This window comes from Fundulus heteroclitus, chromosome 19 (assembly GCF_011125445.2).
Source record: "Fundulus heteroclitus isolate FHET01 chromosome 19, MU-UCD_Fhet_4.1, whole genome shotgun sequence".
NCBI classification, from domain to species: Eukaryota; Metazoa; Chordata; class Actinopteri; order Cyprinodontiformes; family Fundulidae; genus Fundulus; species Fundulus heteroclitus.
This window is the reverse complement of record NC_046379.1, coordinates 22,970,408-22,991,613: the sequence shown is the minus strand read 5'-3', so window position 1 is coordinate 22,991,613 and position 21,206 is coordinate 22,970,408. Positions and strand designations below refer to the sequence as shown.

Here is a 21,206-nt window from a genome sequence, read left to right as displayed (position 1 = left end):
TGCTGCTGTAGTTGCTGCATGTTTGGTTGTGTTCTCCAGACTTTTTCATGTCTGTATGTGTGCTCAGGGTGGAACTGATGTCACTTCTCAAAATCTTTTTTTTTTTTTTTATATATATTTGTTAGCAAATCCCAGAGGTTGTGGACAGTGAGGACAGGGCCCACTGGAGGACTGATTATTTGGTCAGAGCAGTTCATAGGGGCTCTTACAATGCTCTACAGACAGATACCAGTCATGATGTAAGCTTAAAAACCACCTATATCCCTGTCCAACCCTCCTAAAGTTAACTTCTCATTGACCTTTAGACAATGCTGGGATACACAGGGAACCTTCTGGCAATGGCGTACGTGGCATCCTGGTGGACTACCTGTGCAACCTCAGTAGGATCCAGGGGTTCCCTCATGACGTGACATTTACTTTTGGCAGATGTAAAACAATCAAAGAAGATGGAGAAAGAAAAATGCCATTCGTCTCCACCAGTAAAAGGATTTCCCCCCCCCATTGTAGCACTTAGTACACCTGTTGTTAGTTTCATTGATACCGATAACCAATCTGTATCTTAACTGACTAGATCAATACCCCAGAAGATTAATTGGCTTGATGCTTGATTATAATCTTGCCAGGAAGATCAATTCAGGGGTGAAATCCAGTTTTAATCAACTGAGACAACTTATCGAAGCTGAAACATATTCTTTTAAAACAGGACTGAAACTGGAATCCATGTTTTTAATCACAACATGCCTCGATTACTGCAACTCTCTACACTATGGAGTCTCACAGACAACCCTGTCTGAACTCCAGCTGGTGCAGAACGCAGCTGCCCGCTTCTTCACTGGTACATCAGAGAGCACAAAACTCATGTTTTAGCCTCATTGCACTGACTGCCAGTTCAGTTTAGGGTTAATTTTAAGACTATATTATGTTTTTAAATGTTCTGGCCCCGCCCTACCTCTCTGAGCTTTTGCAAGGGCATTGACTCAGGTGAGCAGCAGCTCCAAGGCTTTGGAACTTACTGCCATCACACGCAGACAGGCTTCTTCACTGTTGCATTTTTAAACCTGCTCTGAAAATCCACCTTTTCTCATTAGCTCTTGACACAGCATTGTATTCGAGTTATTTAAAGCATCTATTGTGTTTTACTGTAGTTGCTTATAACATCTTTTGTGCTCTACATATCTCTGTGCAGCACTAAAAACAGCACGGCTGACCAAAAAGTGCTTATAAATAAAGTTGGCTTGGCAATACTCCAACTAAAAAGTGCCTCATTATTTTTTTTTGAGGAGTGTATTTTAGCAACTAAACTATTTAATAAAATGCAATAGTTTATATTAAAAATTAAAAAAAGCAAAAATGTAATTTTTTTTCAGGTTTGAGCCCCAACTGATGACAACTGTATTCATAACTTTATTTTATTTTCAGAAATAAAAACTAAAAAGGCACAAAAAGTATGAATCAAAAGGCAAGACATCAACATCACACCTGGTACATAATGGCACAAATAAAAAGTATGTGGATCCAGTTTAGGGCCATCACAAACTTAACTTAAACACCAGAAATCCGAACATTAAAAAAAAGAGCCAGCAATTCTACTACCACATGGTTTCTTAAGGTGAGGGATTGCTGCAAAGTCAGTGACTCAATGCAATCAGCTGGGCTTCCTCAGAAAGCTTACTTTCTACAGATTAATTGTATGCTCAACTGATCTTTGAGTTTGATCATAATTTAGAATTAAGTTGGACTGTGTATATTTGGATCAGAACCTCAAGATACAATTGTAATGTACTGAAATTGGATCTGATTCTATATATCTATCTATTTGTGCTCTGGACCAATACAAACCTCAGAGTTGAACTCAGTGAATGAAATCTAACAGTAGGCCAATAAACGCGCCGTTCCCTGGGGGCTGAGAGTCAGCAGGACAAACTGGAATGTTTTTGACGTGATGGTAACAATACTGAGGGCTTGGCGAGCATTAACAAAAAGGCACACAACGCTTATGTTAAATGGACGACGATGGTTTTATTGCGGTTGGACATGCATCAGAGTGGACAATCCGTCCCGTATCCCGGCCCAAATTCTGAAACCCTCTTGAGGAGCGCTGCTTTCACTTCACTAATCTTCTCGTCCAGCTCTGTCAGAGTGCAGGCCTGAAAGACGAGAGCAAGGCAGACGCTTAAATGTGCTCACTAACAAATATACTGCAGTTGAGAAGAAAGCAGAAACGTACTAACCTGGGCCGGGGACGTCTTCGCCCGCTTGTGGAGATGAGTCTGCAAATGCAAGCAAACATTGAAACTTGTTGATTTGTGCAACTTCTAAACAGAATCCAAACTTTAAGCTACTTGACGAAACAAAAAGGAGGGATTTATTTAAAGAAAACAGGCACAGCATGTGATGTATGAGAAAACCCCCCATGATATTTTATTTTTATTGGATTTTTCAACCATAGAGGGAGTTAAAAACATAGGCTGAGTTTGGGGAATATTAGCATCCTTAGTTACAGTCGAGAAAAAAAAAGAAAAAAAAAAAGATATCCTACTGCTCATAGCAATTGGTTTCTGCTTCGTTTCGTCTATAAAATCCTTTAGAATTGCTTATGGAGCCTGCTCCATGCCGAGTATCAGAATGTTGTTCCTAAAATCATGGGCCAACTGTGTGCCGCTTTTCACTAAACACCAAACTACAGCAGGGAAAAAAACAAGAGGAGGGATGGGGGAGGAGACTTTGAAAATAAAAGCTCCCCATCTTCAGCCATTTATTCATAGACACTCGACATCTCTTGCTCCGCTCACACAAACATGCAGCGAGTCAAAAGCAGATGGAGAGCAGCACTTGCACAGAAGCAGCATGCTGTGCCGAGAAATACTACTGTAAGAAGACATGCAGCATCTCAAGCACACTTGGATAACTAATGCGCTGGATGGACTCCTTTAGCTTAGGAAATCAAAGTTTGATGGACTCTCACAGGTTTAATATGATGTATAAATCAGCTGAGAATCTGCACCAAAAACAAAGGCTGATGTTTTGCATGTCAGCGTCTTTAATTTTACTTATGTTGGCTATCTTAGTAGCAAATTAGGAGAAGATTTTCAGCTTTTATTGGTAATTTTGATCAAATTATTGTCGCTCATGGAGTTCACCATGGCTGAGTTATTAGCTCTCTTCTATTCGCCATGTTGCTGTTGGATATAAACCTTTTATACCCATTTTGCCCTTCACAGACCAACGCCATTGGTCACATCTGGTTCTACTGAATAACATTCACTGAAAAGCATCAAAAGAACCAATTGACTTCGAGTAACTCTGCACATTTACTTTCAGAAGTAACAGGGTTGACTGTCCAGGATCTTCCTGAAGTTGAACAGAGGTCAAAACAGAGATTCTTCTTGCATTTTTCTGGTAACCTGAAAGGTTTTATTTAACCTCACTTGAACTCGCTGCTTCTTCCTTATACAGGGAATCAACTCAAAATCGGACTCCGTCACCAGGAAAGTTCACTGAATGAAAGTTTTTATTTCATTTTATTATATTTTAGTAAATTGTATTTATTTTTGCTGTATTTTTTTTAATCTTTTTACTCTCTGGATTTTTTATGTGATGTTTCTTGCGTTTTAAAAAAAAACATTTACTTGTTTAATAGTCCTCATTTGTTGTTTTGGATTTGTACTTTACTTCTTTTTTTTTTTTTACTTTCTTTTAAAAACACTACTTTATGATTGACACATGAACAAATAAAGCTGACTTGACTTGCCATTGGCCTTAATGTTTGAGTACATCGAAATAAAGCAAACGCCTTTTGTTTGTAATCCACCTAAGCACAACTTAAGCCCTGAAATGTGTTGAAGTAATAAAGGATAAAAGAGTAAACTCCATTAGCGTCTCACACAAACTCCTCTCAGTGAGTAGATTTCGGATTGAAACAAATGTGAACCACTACTCCACATAGTAATTTGGGCATCACACGCTTTTGGAAATGTTCTTTAAAAGCATCTTTTCAACGCAGTGAATCTCTGTCCTTGCCTAGTTTTGCATATGCTGTCATTTTCCATTCACACACAACGGCACACTGTCAATACAAAATCTAAATGCCCAGCTTAGCTGTTCGCTAAATCTCCAAGTTTCTCCTTACTACATGTCAGGTAAACAACTATGTTAGGTAAAAGTTGATGCAAAGCGACATCACTTTAGCTTAGTGAGCGTGTTTCTCAGGTGAAATGTACCGGCTGACTACTTAAATCCGAGCAGCCATGTGACTGTCGCTCGACAATAGCGGAGACTGAAGTGGGCTAAATGGGCTCAGAAAAAAAAAAAAAAAAAAAAAAAAGAACATGGAGGTGAAAAAAATCGCAGTAATATACACATATATAGTGACACTATGATGATCTATTGCAAAGACCCTCAGCTCAAACACAAGATGCGACACTACAAGCTGTGCTAATTGCATGAAACGGTATAGACACCTGGGCTCCTAAAGGAGGACGGTTAAGTGTTGGGAACGTGGAGTGGCTGCTGGAAGGTACATCTGAATGTGCTATGTGTGATTTAAACGCTGCCGCTAAATGGGGAAAATAGGTCACAGTCCCTTACGTTTACTGCTCCTGCAAAAGTATTCATAGCCGTTAAACGTTTTCCGGTCTTGTCTCATTACAGCCACAAGCTTCAGCGTACTTCATGTGACTGACCAACAGAGAGTGGTTCTGCATTTTGAAGGAGAATGATATGCGTCGTGCACATTTGTGTTCAGTCAAAGTCTTTTGAGGATGGGTTTGCATGTTTTCAGAAGCTAAACTTGTTGCCTATAATTTGTGGAACAGCTCAAGACAAAATGGGGAGAATTTGTGAGCAACAAGATTCAAAGTTAGATTTAGGTCTGATTTAGGACTTTGACTAGGCCACTCCACTGAAAATCTGGCTGTACGTCGTTTTTGCCCCCGTTCTGGATTTTGCTGGCAGGTTTTCTTCAAGGATTGCTCTGTATATAGCTCTGTCCATTTGCCCCCCCCCCCCCCCCCCCAACATGATGATGATGCCGCCATGTTCCATGGTGGGATTGTATGCTCATGGTTTTTTCCATGACACATGCACAAGAAGGTTTGGACTCATCTGAGCAGCACACCTTCCACATGTCTGCTTCTACATGGCTTTTGGCACAGTGAAAACAAGGCTTCTTAAGACACTTTGCTGCCATTTAATAGAGGCCAAATCTGTTGTTGTTCAGTTCACAGATTTGTCTTTTAAGTTTGTGTGCAACAGACACAGATGGGTCTAAAACTGTACCTTCTCCACAAACTTTAGAAAACCTGTATTCATGGGAAACTACATTTTATACATTAAGTTAATTAAATACATTTTCTTTCTGTCCCCGAAATAAATATTTACTCTCTGTGTACTAATAGTAAGTAGACCTGGGCAATAAACTGAAAAGTGTTGGCATTTTTTGTGTTTAAAAAAAATTAAAATAATTAAAAGTTGTTGTCTTGTTTTGGTTATGCTGTCTGACATAGTTAAAGCTGCCAACATATTGATTTTAGGCCACATCGCCCAGCCCTAATAGGAAGAATTAATTGGAAAAGGCTTTCTCTTCAAAAATATCCTAAAGACTCACTGTGGACTGAAAGTACTCGGGCGAGAGTCCTTCTAACTCTAGGATGCGATCCTCCAGCTTTTTGAGCCTCTGGTAAACATTTAAAGGAACTGGCCCCACTGAAAAAGAGAAAACAGCAAAAAGAAAAACATGAGGAATACCTTTATATACTTGATATTTTGCATCACAGCTTTAATTTGGCAATTTCAGCACAAGAAATATTTCATTGTTGCTATATAAACTTGCTGTCTAAACTTCTACTTTTTATGACAGTACAACTACTAGTTTTCAATTCACTTTTTAAAACCTGTATGTCTGTTATTGTGTGTATATATATATATATATATATATATATATATATATATATATATATATATATATATATATATATATATATAAATTAAAGTTTCTTATGGTTCTCTCACCTGACGGCAGTTTGAGGTGAGCCTCGATGTTTTGAAGCCGCTCCTCTGTGGCTGCATTTCCACAGTCTCTGACCGTTGGCCCCTTCTGATGCTCCCCGGCCTCTCCTTGGCCCCCGATGGTACGAGTCTGAGGCCCATAAGTGTTTACTACTCGTGTGACTGCCCACCCAAGAAACAGAAAAATAAGGCTGCAACTCAGGGCAAGTTGGTGGGAGGTGAACAATTTCAGGAGAGCAAACTATATCGCACTATATCGAATCACAATTGCTATCACATATCAGTGTGTGCAATTTCGCAAACGACAGCTCGAACGCAACATTTGGTAGGCGGCAATACATCGATAGACATGCACGAACGCTCTGCATGCAAGTGATACATCTAGCCAGCTGGACGTACCTTTACCATTCATGTAGAAATACTGCATGCGTTAATATTCTGTTAAGTGGAAGTGGTGCCAGCCAAATTTCAGACGTTCTTACCTTTTACATGGCTTTTAAAACCTGGGTAGGGAGTGAAGACTGCATCTGTCCTCGCGCAGCTGTTTTCTACAGAGGATAAGATTCCACAAAACTGGCATTCAGATTTTCCAATTTTAATGAAATCTCTTTTGAAATAGTATATATCACAGAAGAACTGCAGCTTCTCCTGATTTTGTGTTACTGGTGTCTCAGACAGGCTTTGAATTTCAAGCAGGTCCCCCGTCTCATGTTTTTCTGCACAGAACGGGTTGCATTTTTAAGGCCGAGCGTGTTAGCTACTTCAGGCCCACTCTTGGAGCAGTTCAGCCTGACCTCTCGCCTGTGGAAATCAGCTCTCTCCCAAACATTGGCAATCTGTGTGCAGGCTCCCTCTCCACCCTGCCCCCAAACCTCTCCCCCCCCCCACCCCCAACCTCTCCTCCGTTCTCACCCTGATTGCAGTCGATCACGTTGCAAAACTCGCGCACATTGTTTTCATTGATCTCCATCTGCTTGCGTTCCATAAATGCAGATATTCTTCGCTCAATCTGGAGACACAACAAAGATAATAGGACACAATAGATTGATGAGGTACTGATCGGTTTGAAGAATGCAATGTTTTTTTTTCTCCTACTTAATGTTGTGGAACAGGGTGATGTGGTGATTTATATTACATAGAATGAGAAATGCAGCGTAATAAATTAATCCCGGCAGCTGGAAACAAAATTTGATTTCTTCCGTCGTTACATGATGGAATATGAATACGGTTTGCTTGGCTACCAAAATAAATGCACAACAGAATGCCGCCTCTTGTCCTTCATCCACATGCAATCTCAGAGTAATGAGCATCCACTTCATAATCCATCAAGGACCTGGCCCTCTCTCAAAACCCTCCAGCAATGTGGTCTGTTCTACCCCAGCACAGCACTAAAGCGCCCCTCATTCTCTGTCGAACCCGGTCTATCAGGTCTCCATCGAGCGCTCGCTGCACGTCATGCTCACATCCTCGGGAGCAATTACTTATGATTATTCATTTGGCTTGACAGAGTGTTAAGGGCTCTAAAATGTCACAGCCAGAACAGCTGACAGATCCGCTGACACGGACCAACCTCCGACTTTCCGGCTCGGATCTGGACCATGACGTCATCAGTGGGAGTCTTGCTCTCCGCAGGCTCCGAGTCGGGCCGACGGTGCTCCGACAACGCAGCTGTCTGCTCTTTGGGTGAGGGTGACGTGACAGCTTTATCCGATGTGCTTTCCTTCCAAGATGTAACACCCTCAGACTCCATGAGCGACCTCAGGCTTTCTGAAACAGCCTAAAGTAAAACAGAAATAACATCCAATCTAACTACAAATAAATGACTTTGACATATAACCAAATGCATGTATCTTTTAAACACAGAAAAGAATCCCACCATGGAATATTAAAATAACCCTTCATCACTCCAAATAACCATTTCGTAGTTATCAGCTCAAAACAATTTGTGCAAACGCTTTCATCCAGCAGACAGACAACTGAGACAACTTATCCGGAGTTGTATCATTACACAAACTTGCAGACACACATCCGTTTTACCTGTAATTTAGCAATGTGCTCTTGCAAGCAGCTGTGAACATGAGCCTCTGAAGATGACGACAGATTCACAGCGTCGTGGTTGACTTCTATCCTCAAAGCAGCATCCCCTAATCTGATCTTCATTTGAAAACAAATGACAAACACAAGTTTAACGAAAGATGTACAGCACTCATTTACCAAAAAAAAAATCCATGCAGACTGTATTCATACAATTCTTATGGTTTCTTTGGCCAATACTGATTTCTAGTTCTCTTTGAAGACCGACATGCTGATTCCAATTTTGTTTTAAGACTACAGAGCAAACACAATGCCAGTAGTTTTGATTTATTCCGAAAGCGCAAGAATTAAAAGATCATCCCCATGTCTCTCACATAATATATATATTAATTAAAAGGGGCATATTGATGCTTTTATCATACGAAAATACAGTGAACTCCTAGTTTTTATGCAAATACAAAAGCAAAATAAATAAATGAAAAAAAAAAATCCTTTCCCGGGCAGGACCTGCTGATCAAGGTAAATATCGGCCTTTTCAAATATCTGGCTGATTGGTGTATCAACACAACATTTTTTAAACATCACTAAAAAAAATTGACTCTATTTAACATTAGTAATAATCTGATCGTTTGTAAATTGATCGGTTCAGAATAAAAATTGCTTGAAAGAAAAGTACCCTGCATACATTTAGATAGCCACTTAGATTGCTGGTAACCTTTTTTACTGCTCCAGTCACAAGCTTTCTTTAATAACAAAATAGTTTTCTCATATCCTTAACAAAATGTATTAAATGTATACAGAAAAATAAGACTTTATGTAATATAACATTTGATTTCATGTGTATTGCATTTTTCCTTTAAAATATAAAAAACAAGTATGTTTGCAATGCGGATTTTTTCATCTAACACATGGTGTCCCGTTGATCATTTTATGGCCAATTCTTTTACATCACTAAAATCAAACAACCTGATGAATGACCTAAAAACGACAGGTTACCTGAAAATAGGTACTATGTGTGTACATTCCTCTTACTCACTGTTTAAAATATTAAAATCTCCAGTAATTTAAAATGCGAAAGACAAAGTTGTTTGGACGGACGATGTTGCGGGAATCCAGTAAAAAAGATTTATACGCCTTTTCAAAAACGAAAATCAAGTATTCCTACAGTATGTGAGACAAAGTAAGAGTTTCAGAATCGGCTCCAGATAAAACTGGTTACGATTATGTGAGTACTTATTACAAAGTTGACTGTCTGGGGAAAAAAACACAACAAAATTGAGTGACAGTATTTGTGTAGAAATCTTTAACACAAATCTAACTGCAAGTATTTACAAGTATTAAAATCCACACTCCTGATGGCAACGGAGAACCAAGCAACAACCATGTTAACAGCATCAAAACAATGAATGAACGGGGTGGCTAAGCGAGGCTAGCGTCAGGTTGCTAAAAGCATTAGCATGAGGCTAACTAACGGCTAGTACTGAAAGGCCCACTATTCGGAGTGAGCTCAACTTAAACCTTGTTAACCAACCTGTTTTCCAAAGTCTGAAAGGAGCCTCAGCATCACATCCACGCAGTCCCTGTAGCTGGACATTTCGGTGCGCTCTTTGGGAGGAGCGTCATTTCCACTTAGCTTTGTTGTTTCCGCCATTGCTGTTCGAGGAGCTCAAACTACGATGCGCTGATTGGTTGGAAGAGCACGAAACTGGTCACGTGACGGATGGCCCCGTTGGTCAGAGCTCCACAGCTGGGAAAGAATGAGCACTTGCTGATAATAGGATATTTCTAAAGCTGTCATTTTTTGGCGTAAATGGAAATTAACAGCATCATGTGTTATACTTCATTTATACGGAGATGAAATCAAGCCAATGACGCGATAGACAAGGCCTTTCAAAATGCCCTTTGCAAAAATCCTGAGCGAACTCTACTTGAAAACTAGACACCGTTTGAGTAGGCTACTCGGCAGAATTTGTTTAGCTATTTATTTATTTATTTGTTGGTTGTGTTGTAATTAAAACAGAATGAATTTTAAATATGACAAATGCTTTAAAACATCCTCACGTGAAAAGTATCAGAAACGTCAAAATTAACAATAGAGCACAGAATGTGTATAAGAGAAAAGATGCACAATGATGACAATTTAAGCTCCTTTATCGTCTTTCTATTAAAAAAGAATCACAGATGTTTATTGGATGTTCTTTTTGAAAATAATGCCGGTTCTCCTTTCAACTTTATCATTAATATCTCTTTTATTTTTGTACTTTCCAGAATACACAAAGCCATTCTTTTGTCTCTTACTCGTGGTTCTGGTTTATCAGAATTGCACACTTAAAAACATTAAGCCTATATAAAAGTGCTGTAATAGCTTAACTATACATGCAAGCTTTATGTTTAGTTTAAGGGATGCATTATTTTAGTATGATAATTTTGCAAGACATGACAAGGTTGGCCTTTTTGATATGATTATAAAACACACAACATTTAATATGTACACAAATTGTAAACAACAACTATAAAGACCATGTTTCTAATGTTTAATGGTGAAGTACTGCAGCTGAAGGACAATAAATGTGGAGTTCCACAAGGCTCAGTGTTGGTACAAAATATTTTTCAGTTATATTTTAATTATCTTTGTGCAGTAGAAAACTACAATTTATTTTATCTACAGATAAGAAAATTGTAGATGTAAGACAACTTAACAAAAGCCTATTTAATTAAGTCACATATATTAGTCTTTAAAGGAAAGAGGAAACGTAATATTTTCTCAGTTATGGCATATAGTTGGCAAAAAGTTTGAAAGTTTTGCCCAACATTTTGTTGAATCTCTGTAACATCCAATGATAGAAATCAACAAAAAGTGTGTATCTGTAATCTACATTAAATTAGATGTGTACATCAGTTTATGGAGTGAAACTATGCAAAAATCTTGAAAACTATTTAAAAAAGTTTATCTGTTGTTCTATTTTCAAACTCCTGTTGGTTTATTAATTCTTAAGGAATAACACTACTTGAGCAAGATGGTAATGTAAAATGGTAATGTATGCAAATGTTTCCTTTTAAGTTGATTTTGTAAACATATTTAAATACGCTACCTGTACTTGTTTTGTTGCAGTTTAAAAGAACCATGTCATGTAAGACGCATTCCTCTTGCTACAACTTTTTACTCAAGAAATGTTGTATAGTCCTATTAAATAAATTAGAATATGCATTTCTAAGAGGCTTGTTTCAAGCTAGTATTAAACATTATTTTCATTAAGCCCCCATTTCTGCATGGAAAAAGGTTGCTGTTTTATTTGTCTGACGCAATATTCTAATCTTAAAGGATGTGTTTTTATTAGCTGGAGGTGGATAAAATAAATCACAATTAACCCAAATAAAGGCTTTAAATCATCATCAGTCTGTGTTAATCTTAATAATGTGATTCCCTCAGTGAATTGGGTGACTGAAATAAATGAACTTTTGAAGAATATTAAAATGTAATGAATATGACCATATAATGTTTCAGTTTGGCTTAAATATTTTTAAACATTCAATGATGAAAAAAGCCAAATAAAACTGAGCCCAGTTGAAATGATAGCATAACTTTTTAAGAGATTTGTCACGTTAACTAGTTAGCTTTGATCGCTAAAGCAATTGAAATAAAATCTAATGTTTTATTATAAGTAAAATAGAAGGTACTTTAATCCCAATTTGATTAAAAAAATTACCTCAGGGTTTATGTGGTAGCTGCAATAATACATTTGTTATGCCAGTACAATGAGGAAAACAGCTGCTCATGATCTTCACCCAACATTATATATGTACTCCTTGGCTCCTTGTTAACTGGACCACAAAGAATTTTTCTTGCTGCATTTTACTATATTCTCCATCACATACTTTTCAAGGACGCGAAAGAATGAGTACTTAATTATAAGAACATTGTGCCTCTGACAACGGTGGACTGAGCAGCAGGGCAGTGGGATGGGAACCTGGCCACAATGGTGTATTTCTCTGAGTTGAGTGACTGTGGGAAAATCTCCCTCCCCTATTCAGACATTTTTCCCTTCTTTTCATATAATGGGGAGAGAGACTGATGAAGGAAACAACAGAAAAAGAACAATTACAGGCAAAGAGACGGCACAGCACATGCACTCAAAACTCAATAATGCTCTTTTAGAAGGGTTAATCATTTCAGGAAGGGGTCTGACGATAAGCCCTTTTTCGGTTAATTCATTTGCAGGGTGATATTTTTTCACCCCAAAACAGGAAAGGAACTGTAACACTTGACATGGTTTGACATGCTGAGCAGTTGCTAAATGTTCCCACACAGCAAGGAGCTCTGAAATAAAAAAAAAGAGAGAAAATGTTCTTTTAATTTGCCTGGTGGCAGAACCAAGAGCTGGATTTTCTTTTTCCTAGACCTGGTATTTAAGGTGCATCTGCAGCCTAAAGAATGAATTGATATGCTGTACTTATTTTTTAACATTTAAAACCAAATTGCAGGCATTTGCAAGCTAGGGCTTTCACCTCATGATCTTATCTGGTTATAAATAGGGAAAACAGTAATATTTATGTCATTATGTACCACTTGACATACCAGTCCTTTTTAATCACAAGTCCTCTTTAAACATACTTTCTAGTTTACTGATGTTTCAACATATAGCTGATATAGTGCTTTAAATATGTAATTATTAAGATTTTAAGAGACATTTAATTCCTTTGAATCATATGTGAACCCTTTTGCTTTTACCTTTCTGCTTGCAACACTCAATATATATTTTCTTTTCTGACAGTTAAAGACACAATTACATTAATGCAAGCCACCATCTGAGCAACTGAGTTTAAAGTGATATTTAAAAATACAGTTTCTCTATTCTGCGTAACCCAATGTTTGAGAAAGAAATGCAAAACGTGTTAGTCATTACAAAACTGAGGCTTTCAAATTTGATTTTGAGTGAACTTGTAAAACGATGTAAATCTCATGTCGACAAGTTGTTCTAATGATTTGCTACATCATTGATGAGTGCCGGTTACAGAACATCTTCATTTCCCAAACAGTTGGACAAAAGGCTCATGTACTGTTTTGAATAAGGAATATATAAAGGGATCTAAAACATATGGCTTTGTTTTCCATAACTCAGCTTGATAATGTAAGAATAAGGTGTTGGCTGGAAGGAGACTGAACTGATTGGATAGTGGCTGAGAGGTGAAGGCTGATCCCAGAAAAGTCCAAAGTAAACACACAAAAACCTAAATCATGACATGAACCAATATTAGACAAAGGATGTTTAAAATAGAGAATATATAACAAGATTTGTACCCCTGTCAGACAAATATTAAAGCCATCTGAGGTAAAGCAATCAATTTGGTGCCTAATAAACATCTGTGCAAAAGCCCCTCCCCATCTCACGCTTTCCACTTACTTTATAACAATTCATTATTAGTTATGTTTTTTTATATGCAAAGTTTCAACCAGTGAAACGACCTGAAGGAAAATGTAGAAAGCTATTAGCAGATGTTCACTTAGGGTTAAAAAAAAAAAAGATAGTATTGTGATCGGTTTGTCGTCTAAAAAAATAGATGCAATGATCTCTTGTTTTTATCTGTTGAAATGTATTTTCATGTTATCCAGAGAAAAGGACAAGAAAAGACCAATCGATCAAAACGGTAAATCTAACCAAAAGGCAGAACAACCAATGAAGCAATACAAAATTTCTGTTTTAAAAAAAAAACTTTTGCCTTGTTTTACTCGGAGGAGGATGATTAATATTATTTTCTTATGGGGTTGAGTCTGACTACTCTACTGACAAAAGGTTTGTGAAAGAGCTATCCCCCCTGAATAGTCATACAGTTCTTTAAGTTCATTCGTTTCATAAGTCATACAACTAACTTTATGAGACAGAGCTTGTCACAGTGATACTTGTAAACATGTTTGCAGTGAAGACGTGTTCATTATTTTTAGAAAGCATAGTTAGAATTCTGACAACTCAACTGATTCACAGTTAAAGCATGAGAAAAGCCGGGAACCTCATAGGTTTAATTTTGGTCTGATTTTGGTCTGATTTTGGTCGTCATCCTAACATTTGGTCCCAAAAGTCAACTTGAGTTCATGTTTTTTTTTTAAGTATGGCATTCAACGATTTTTAATAATTGTTTTAAAATAAACTATGATACACCAGGAGAGAAGGCTTTAATGGATCATGATAGCACATTTTGTAATAAAACAGATGCAGTGATGTTAATCAGAAAGTCACAAACACAACCTTATTCAATTCAATTTCAATTCAATTTTATTTATATAGCGCCAAATCATGAAACATGTCATCTCAAGGCACTTTACAAAGTCAAGTTCAATCATATTATACAGATTGGGTCAGATTGTACAGATTGGTCAAAAATGTCCTATATAAGGAAACCAGTTGATTGCATCAAAGTCCCGACAAGCAGCATTCACTCCTGGGGAACCGTAGAGCCACAGGAAGAGTCATCTGCATTGTACATGGCTTTGCTGCAATCCCTCATACTGAGCAAGCATGAAGCGACAGTGGGAAGAAAAACCACCCATTAACGGGAAAAAAAACCTCCGGCAGAACCGGGCTCAGTATGAACAGTCATCTGCCTCGACCGACTGGGGTTACAGAAGACAGAACAGAGACACAACAAGAGAAACAAAAAAGCACAGAAGCACACATTGATCTAGTAATCTGTTCTACATTAGATGGTAGTAGCGGGTGAGCCGTCTTCTCTGGATGATGTCACAGTTAACAGAACGCCAGACCAGGTGTACCTACTATGAAGAAAAAAGAGAGAGAACAGAAAGTTAAAGCAGAAATGACAACACATAATGCATAATTGAAGAACAGTAGAACTCAATATAGTGAGAAAATTAGATCCTGATATACTCCAGTAACCTAAGCCTATAGCAGTAAAACTATAAAGGTAGCTGAGAGTAACATGAGTCACTAGTTATAATTTTTGTCAAAAAGAAAAGTTTTAAGCCTAGTCTTAAAAGTAGACAGGGTGTCTGCCTCACGGACCAAAACTGGGAGTTGGTTCCACAGGAGAGGAGCCTGATAGCTAAAGGATCTGCCTCCCATTCTACTTTTAGAGACTCTAGGAACCACCAGCAGACCTGCGGTCTGAGAGCGAAGTGCTCTGTTAGGAACATACGGGGTAATCAGAGCTCTGATATATGATGGAGTTTGATTATGAAGGGCTTTATACGTTAGAAGAAGAATTTTAAATTCTATTCTTGATTTAACAGGAAGCCAATGAAGGGAAGCTAAAATTGGAGAAATATGATCCCTCTTGTTGATTTTCATCAGAACTCTTGCTGCAGCATTTTGGATCAGCTGAAGGCTTTGAACTGCATTTTGTGGAATTCCTGATAGTAAAGAATTACAATAGTCCAGCCTTGAAGTAACAAATGCATGGACCAGTTTTTCAGCATCACTCCTGGACAGAATGTTTCTAATTTTGGCGATATTCCGGAGGTGAAAAAAGGAAACTCTGGAAACCTGTTTAATATGGGATTTAAATGACATGTCTTGGTCAAAAATAACACCAAGATTTTTTACTTTATTACCAGAGGCCAGGTTAATGCCACCCAGATTAAGTGATTGGTTAAGAAGTTTATTTTTTGAGGACTCTGGCCCAAAGATTAAAACTTCGGTCTTGTCAGAATTTAGATGCAGGAAATTTAAAGTCATCCAGCTTTTGATGTCATCAAGACATGACTGCAGTCGAAGTAATTGATTGGATTCATCAGGATTTATGGATAAATATAGCTGAGTATCATCAGCATAACAGTGGAAATTAATCCCATGCTGTCTGATAATTTTGCCTATCGGAAGCATATATAGTAAAGAGAATTGGTCCAAGGACTGAACCCTGTGGTACTCCACAGGTGACCCTTGAGTTTGAGGAAGATTTATTATTAACATGAACAAATTGGAATCTGTCTGACAGATAAGATTTAAACCAGCCTAATGCTTTCCCCTTAATCCCTACAGTATGTTCAAGTCTTTGTAGGAGAATTTTGTGATCAACTGTATCAAACGCAGCACTGAGATCTAACAGGACAAGTATAGACACAAGTCCATTATCTGAGGCCATGAGAATATCATTAGTGACCTTCACCAGAGCTGTTTCAGTGCTATGATGAGCTCTGAAGCCTGACTGAAACTCCTCAAGTAGGTCATTACTTTGTAAATGTTCACAAAGTTGATTAGCAACTACTTTCTCAAGAATTTTAGATAAGAAAAGAAGATTAGATATAGGTCTGTAATTTACTAACTCATCTTGATCAAGAGAAGGTTTCTTAAGTAAAGGTTTAATAACAGCTACTTTCAAAACCTGTGGTACATATCCATTTACTAAGGATAGATTAATCATGTCTAAAATAGTGCCACTGATCAAAGGGAATATGTCCTTAAACAACTTGGTTGGGATTGGGTCTAACATACAGGTAGAAGGTTTAGATGAAGCTAAAATTTTAGATAGCTCAGAAAGCTCTACTGCTTCTAAACAGTTCAAACACTGCGCAGATTCTAAAGATTCCTCCAATGCTGCCTCACTTACTGAGGACGAGGTAATCATGTTTGGGAGGATGCCAATTATTTTATTTTTAATGGCATCAATTTTATTTATGAAGAATCCCATAAAATCATTACTACTGAGAGCTAAGGGAATGGATGGATCAACAAAACTGTGGCTCTGGGTAAGTTTGGCAACTGTACTAAAGAGAAATCTAGGATTATTTTTATTCTCTTCAATTAATGATGAAAAATATGCTGCTCTAACTCTGCGGAGGGTCTTGTTATACAACAATAGTCTGTCCCTCCAGATTAAGTAGGATTCCTCTTGGTGTGTAGAGCGCCATTTTCTCTCCAATTTCCTAACATTGTGCTTCAAGGAACGCAGCTCTGAATTAAACCAAGGAGCCAGCTTCCTGTGAATAATCACCTTCTTTTTCAAGGGAGCTACATTGTCTAATGCAGAACGCAATGAGGAAGTCACATTGTTAGCAAAGGTATCGATTTGTGAATGGGAAGAAACAGCAATGCTGCCATCTACAGGGCATTTCTGCAATACTGAGGATATTAAGAAGGGGACAGACTCTTTAAGTTTTGATACAGCATTATCCGATAAAAATCTACTATAATGGAACCCTCTTTTGGGGGTGGAGAATTCAGTTAGATTAAACTCAAATGTTATTAAAAAATGATCAGACAGGACAGGGTTGTGAGGAAATACTGTTAATTCTTCACAATCAATGCCATATGTCAGCACAAGGTCTAAAGTATGGAGCCGAGAGTGCGTCAGTTCATGCACATTTTGAGCAAAACCAATTGAATCTAGGATAGTTTTAAAGGCTACACTAAGGTTATCACATTCAGTGTCAACATGGATGTTAAAATCACCCACTATAATAACCTTATCAGTATTTAACACCAAATCAGATAAGAAATCTGACAACTCATCCAAAAACTGAGTGTAAGGGCCTGGTGGACGATACAAAACAACAAACAGAAGAGGTTTTATTGCTTTGCAGTTTGGATGAGGGAAACTGAGGGTTAAATGTTCAAAAGAACTGTAATTATTAGTTGGCCTGGGACTAATTAATAAATCAGACTGAAAGATAGTTGCCACTCCTCCTCCTCTTCCCACAGATCTGGGAATGTGGAAATTTGAATAACTGGAGGGGGTTGACTCATTTATACTAACATAGTCCTCTTGTAGCCAGGTTTCTGTGAGACAAAACAAATCAATCTGATTATCAGAAATCAATTCATTAACTAACAAAGTCTTTGGAGGGAGAGACCTTATATTTAATAGACCACATTTTATTATTTTATTTTTAGGTTCAAGGTAAACCATATTGATTTTTATTAGGTTTTTATGATTTGTTCCTTTTAGATCAGTTTTTGATCTGTTAAGTTTTGGCCGTGGGAAAGACACCGTCTCAATAGGATAATGGGTGGGTAACAGTACAGAAGCTGCAGAGAGGTGTGTTAAACTACGGCTCTGCTTCCTGGTCTGGACCCTGGGTTGTCAGCATTTAGGAGAACTAATAAATCCGGCCAGATTCCTAGAAAGAAGAGCTGCACCATCCAAAGTAGGATGGATGCCGTCTCTCCGGATCAGACCAGGTTTTCCCCAGAAAGTTCTCCAGTTATCAATGTAGCCCACGTCGTTTTCTGGACACCACCTAGACAACCAGCGGTTGAATGATGACATGCGGCTAAACATGTCATCACTGGTCAGATATGCTCGATATAATTCAGTTTGATAAAAGAGCTCCAGACCTTTCATTTTATGTATCCTATATAATAGTTCATTATCACAGGATAGTATATTAAAGGTGTTCTGAATCAAATCTATAAAATGTCATTATCATGTGACATAATTTGACCCTAAAGACCACTACAAGAAAAGAGAAATGAGGTTTTAAGACTTTTGCATTTTTTAACCTCCAACACTATAAACAAAGCTACAAATAACAATTGTTCCAGTATTTTCTATTTGAACAGAGGCAAACCCATTCATCTACAATGAATGAGTTAATGTGGAAAGGAACACAAGACTCTCAGTGCTGCCGTACATCCTCCACTGAACGTTAACTTTAATAGGTGGTAGGCAGGTGATTGCTTTAAACCACTTCTGACTGTCAAGAGCGTTAATAATATGAACAAAGTGCTAAAGATCCTCATGTTATTAACCTGCTTTACATTCCTGCACACATCTATCCCTGCTGCCTTTCCAACCAGATGGAGGAAAAAGCAACACTTTTATTATAGCCCTGGGTTGGTTTCACACGTGGGACAATTAATGAGATCATCAACTTAAACTTTTTTTTTTTGCTGTTTTGTGCAAAAAAAAAAAAAAAATCCCTTTTAATATACCATCACCACAAGACTCAATGTAATTTCTTGGTATTTTATGTGATAAACCAACAAACTAGTGCATAATGTTAAAGGGGAAGGGAAATAATACATTGCTAAGAGAAATTCTAGCTAAGAACAGTCTAGAAAGTTTGGCTTTCATTTTCATTTATCCCACTTACTTTTAAACCTTTAAACAATTCCAGTGTAACCAGAGGCCTTCAGAAGTCCCCTTATTGGTAAATAGAGTCCACCTGTGTGATTCAAATGTTTGTCAGACAATCATGGAAAAGTTTAAAGCCTCCCTTAGGTTATAAAACAATTTCCCAAACTGTAAACATCTTGCAGAATACAGTTCAGTGCATCGTCCAAAAAAAATAGAAAATGGTACAAATATATATCTACAAAGACTGAGTCATTCACTTGAGAGGCCAGAAAAGGAGATTTAATCAGAGAACCAACCAAAAGGCAAATGGTAACTCTTGAGGAGCTCCAGAGATCTGCAGCTCAGGTTGCAGAATCTGTACACAAGACAACCATGAAAGTCTTTATGGAAGAATGGCAAGAAGAAAGCCATTATTGACAGACAGAGATAAGACATTCTGTTTTCAGTTTGCCACAAATCCATTTAGGAGAGACAGCAAACACGTGAAAGAACTTCTGATCAGATGAAACCAAAATGCTATTATTTCTACCTGCATGCAAATCACCATGTATGAAAGAAAACTAACCCTGCGCATCACGTGAAACATGGTGATGGCAGCCTAATGATGTGCTGATGCTTCTCTTCGGCAGGCACTGGGAAAAGCTGTCAGAGCTGATTTGAAGATGGATGGAGCTAAATACAGGGCAATTGCTTGAAGAAAACCTGTTTGCGGCTGCAAAAGACTAAAAACTGGGCAAGAAAATCCCATTTCAGCAAGACAACAACCCTAAACATACAACCAGAGATACAATAGAACGGTTTAGATGGAAGCATATCAGTTTATTAGAATGGTGCAAAGTTCATTGCTGAGTCCAACTGAATATCTGTGGCAATAATTTAATTTTTGGTTCAAGGATGATATCCAAGTAGTCTGACTGGGTTTGAGCTAGTGTGCAAAGAAGAATGAACAAAAACTCTGGATGTCTATAGATGTGCAAATCTGGTAGAGAGACAGGCTACACAAAAAAGTGTTTCTGGTAGCAGGTATTTATTCAGAGGAATACAAATGCGTGTCCTACATTCATGATTGTTATTTGTAAAAAGTTTTAAAAGCTGTATCTGTTTAATTTTTTTTTATTTACCTTTTTGCCTGTTTAAATATGCTTGTGTCACATATTGGTGTGCTTCTTAGATCGTCACTCAGCCCCATAGGATAAAACCAGACATGTTAGCAAAATATCCAGAACAGTTTTATGTCAAAAGAGAGATCATGTCATTTGAAAATGGATTTTCAAACAATACCAGGATCAAGTATCTTGGCAAAAAAATTGGGAGAATTACACCACTAGGAAAAAAAACAGCATCACGGCCTAAAGAAGTTTGTGGTGACTTTTGAAATCAGTTGAGCTTGGTAGATGTAATTGAAAACATTAACTAACAGAATAATTGGATAGTTTAGGTTACATTTGTAGCAACATATGTCAAAAGTTTTTTAATGTAGTTGAATTTATTTTCTAAAAATTGGAAAAAGATTAATAGTGGTTTCCACCCAGGAAACCCCTCTCTAGAGCCGCTCTAATCATGACAGAGAAAGAAAGATCTTGTACTAATAGAGGCTAGAAGTATGTGAGAGTAAATGAAATTTTTTTTTATGTCATCAATCCACATTTTAAGATAATCAAAACCACAGCCTGTCCCTTCATAGTAGCTAAAAGCAGGGGAATTGGAAGTACTCATGTGAATCTACACAGTGTTTCAAAAACATCTTTAATGTGAATCCACTACAAATGGCATTCCTCCACTGCCCAGGTCCAATGTTTTAAGTGAGGAATGACCAGGTTGCCATATGACATGTTTCAGTCTGCGAATGTTGTCCTCCAAGCAGCTGAGATGGTACTCAGTGGAGCCTAAATGGCTGCAGTGAAGTGCAGTGACTCAGAGTGCTCCAATCACTCAGCAGTCTTTCCCTGAGAGGCTCTATGTTGATAGTTTCCTTTTTATTACATCTTCAGTCAGAACTATAGAGACCCATTGGAGTCATGGCTGTCTGCCAAGCACCAGACATGCACCACAACATAGGAGAAATCTGTAATGCATGAAGGTAAACAAGCAATAAATGACAAAAAAAAGGGAACAGCCAATAGGAGCAGCACTTGTTT

The 21,206-nt window shown here is 37.8% G+C and overlaps 1 protein-coding gene across 1 annotated transcript; it reads right to left on the bottom strand.

Moving 5' to 3' along the window:
- Positions 1-1,994: 1,994 nt before the first annotated feature.
- On the bottom strand, positions 1,995-9,729 carry LOC105932430 (MAP3K12 binding inhibitory protein 1). Its single transcript, XM_012871603.3, has 9 exons — positions 9,572-9,729; positions 8,044-8,160; positions 7,577-7,783; positions 6,919-7,015; positions 6,489-6,554; positions 6,010-6,168; positions 5,606-5,703; positions 2,232-2,270; positions 1,995-2,147 (listed from the first exon to the last, which is right to left on the bottom strand). Exons 1-9 carry the CDS (start codon positions 9,689-9,691, stop codon positions 2,040-2,042), a joined length of 1,011 nt encoding a protein of 336 aa, XP_012727057.2. The 5' UTR covers positions 9,692-9,729; the 3' UTR covers positions 1,995-2,039.
- Positions 9,730-21,206: the final 11,477 nt, after the last annotated feature.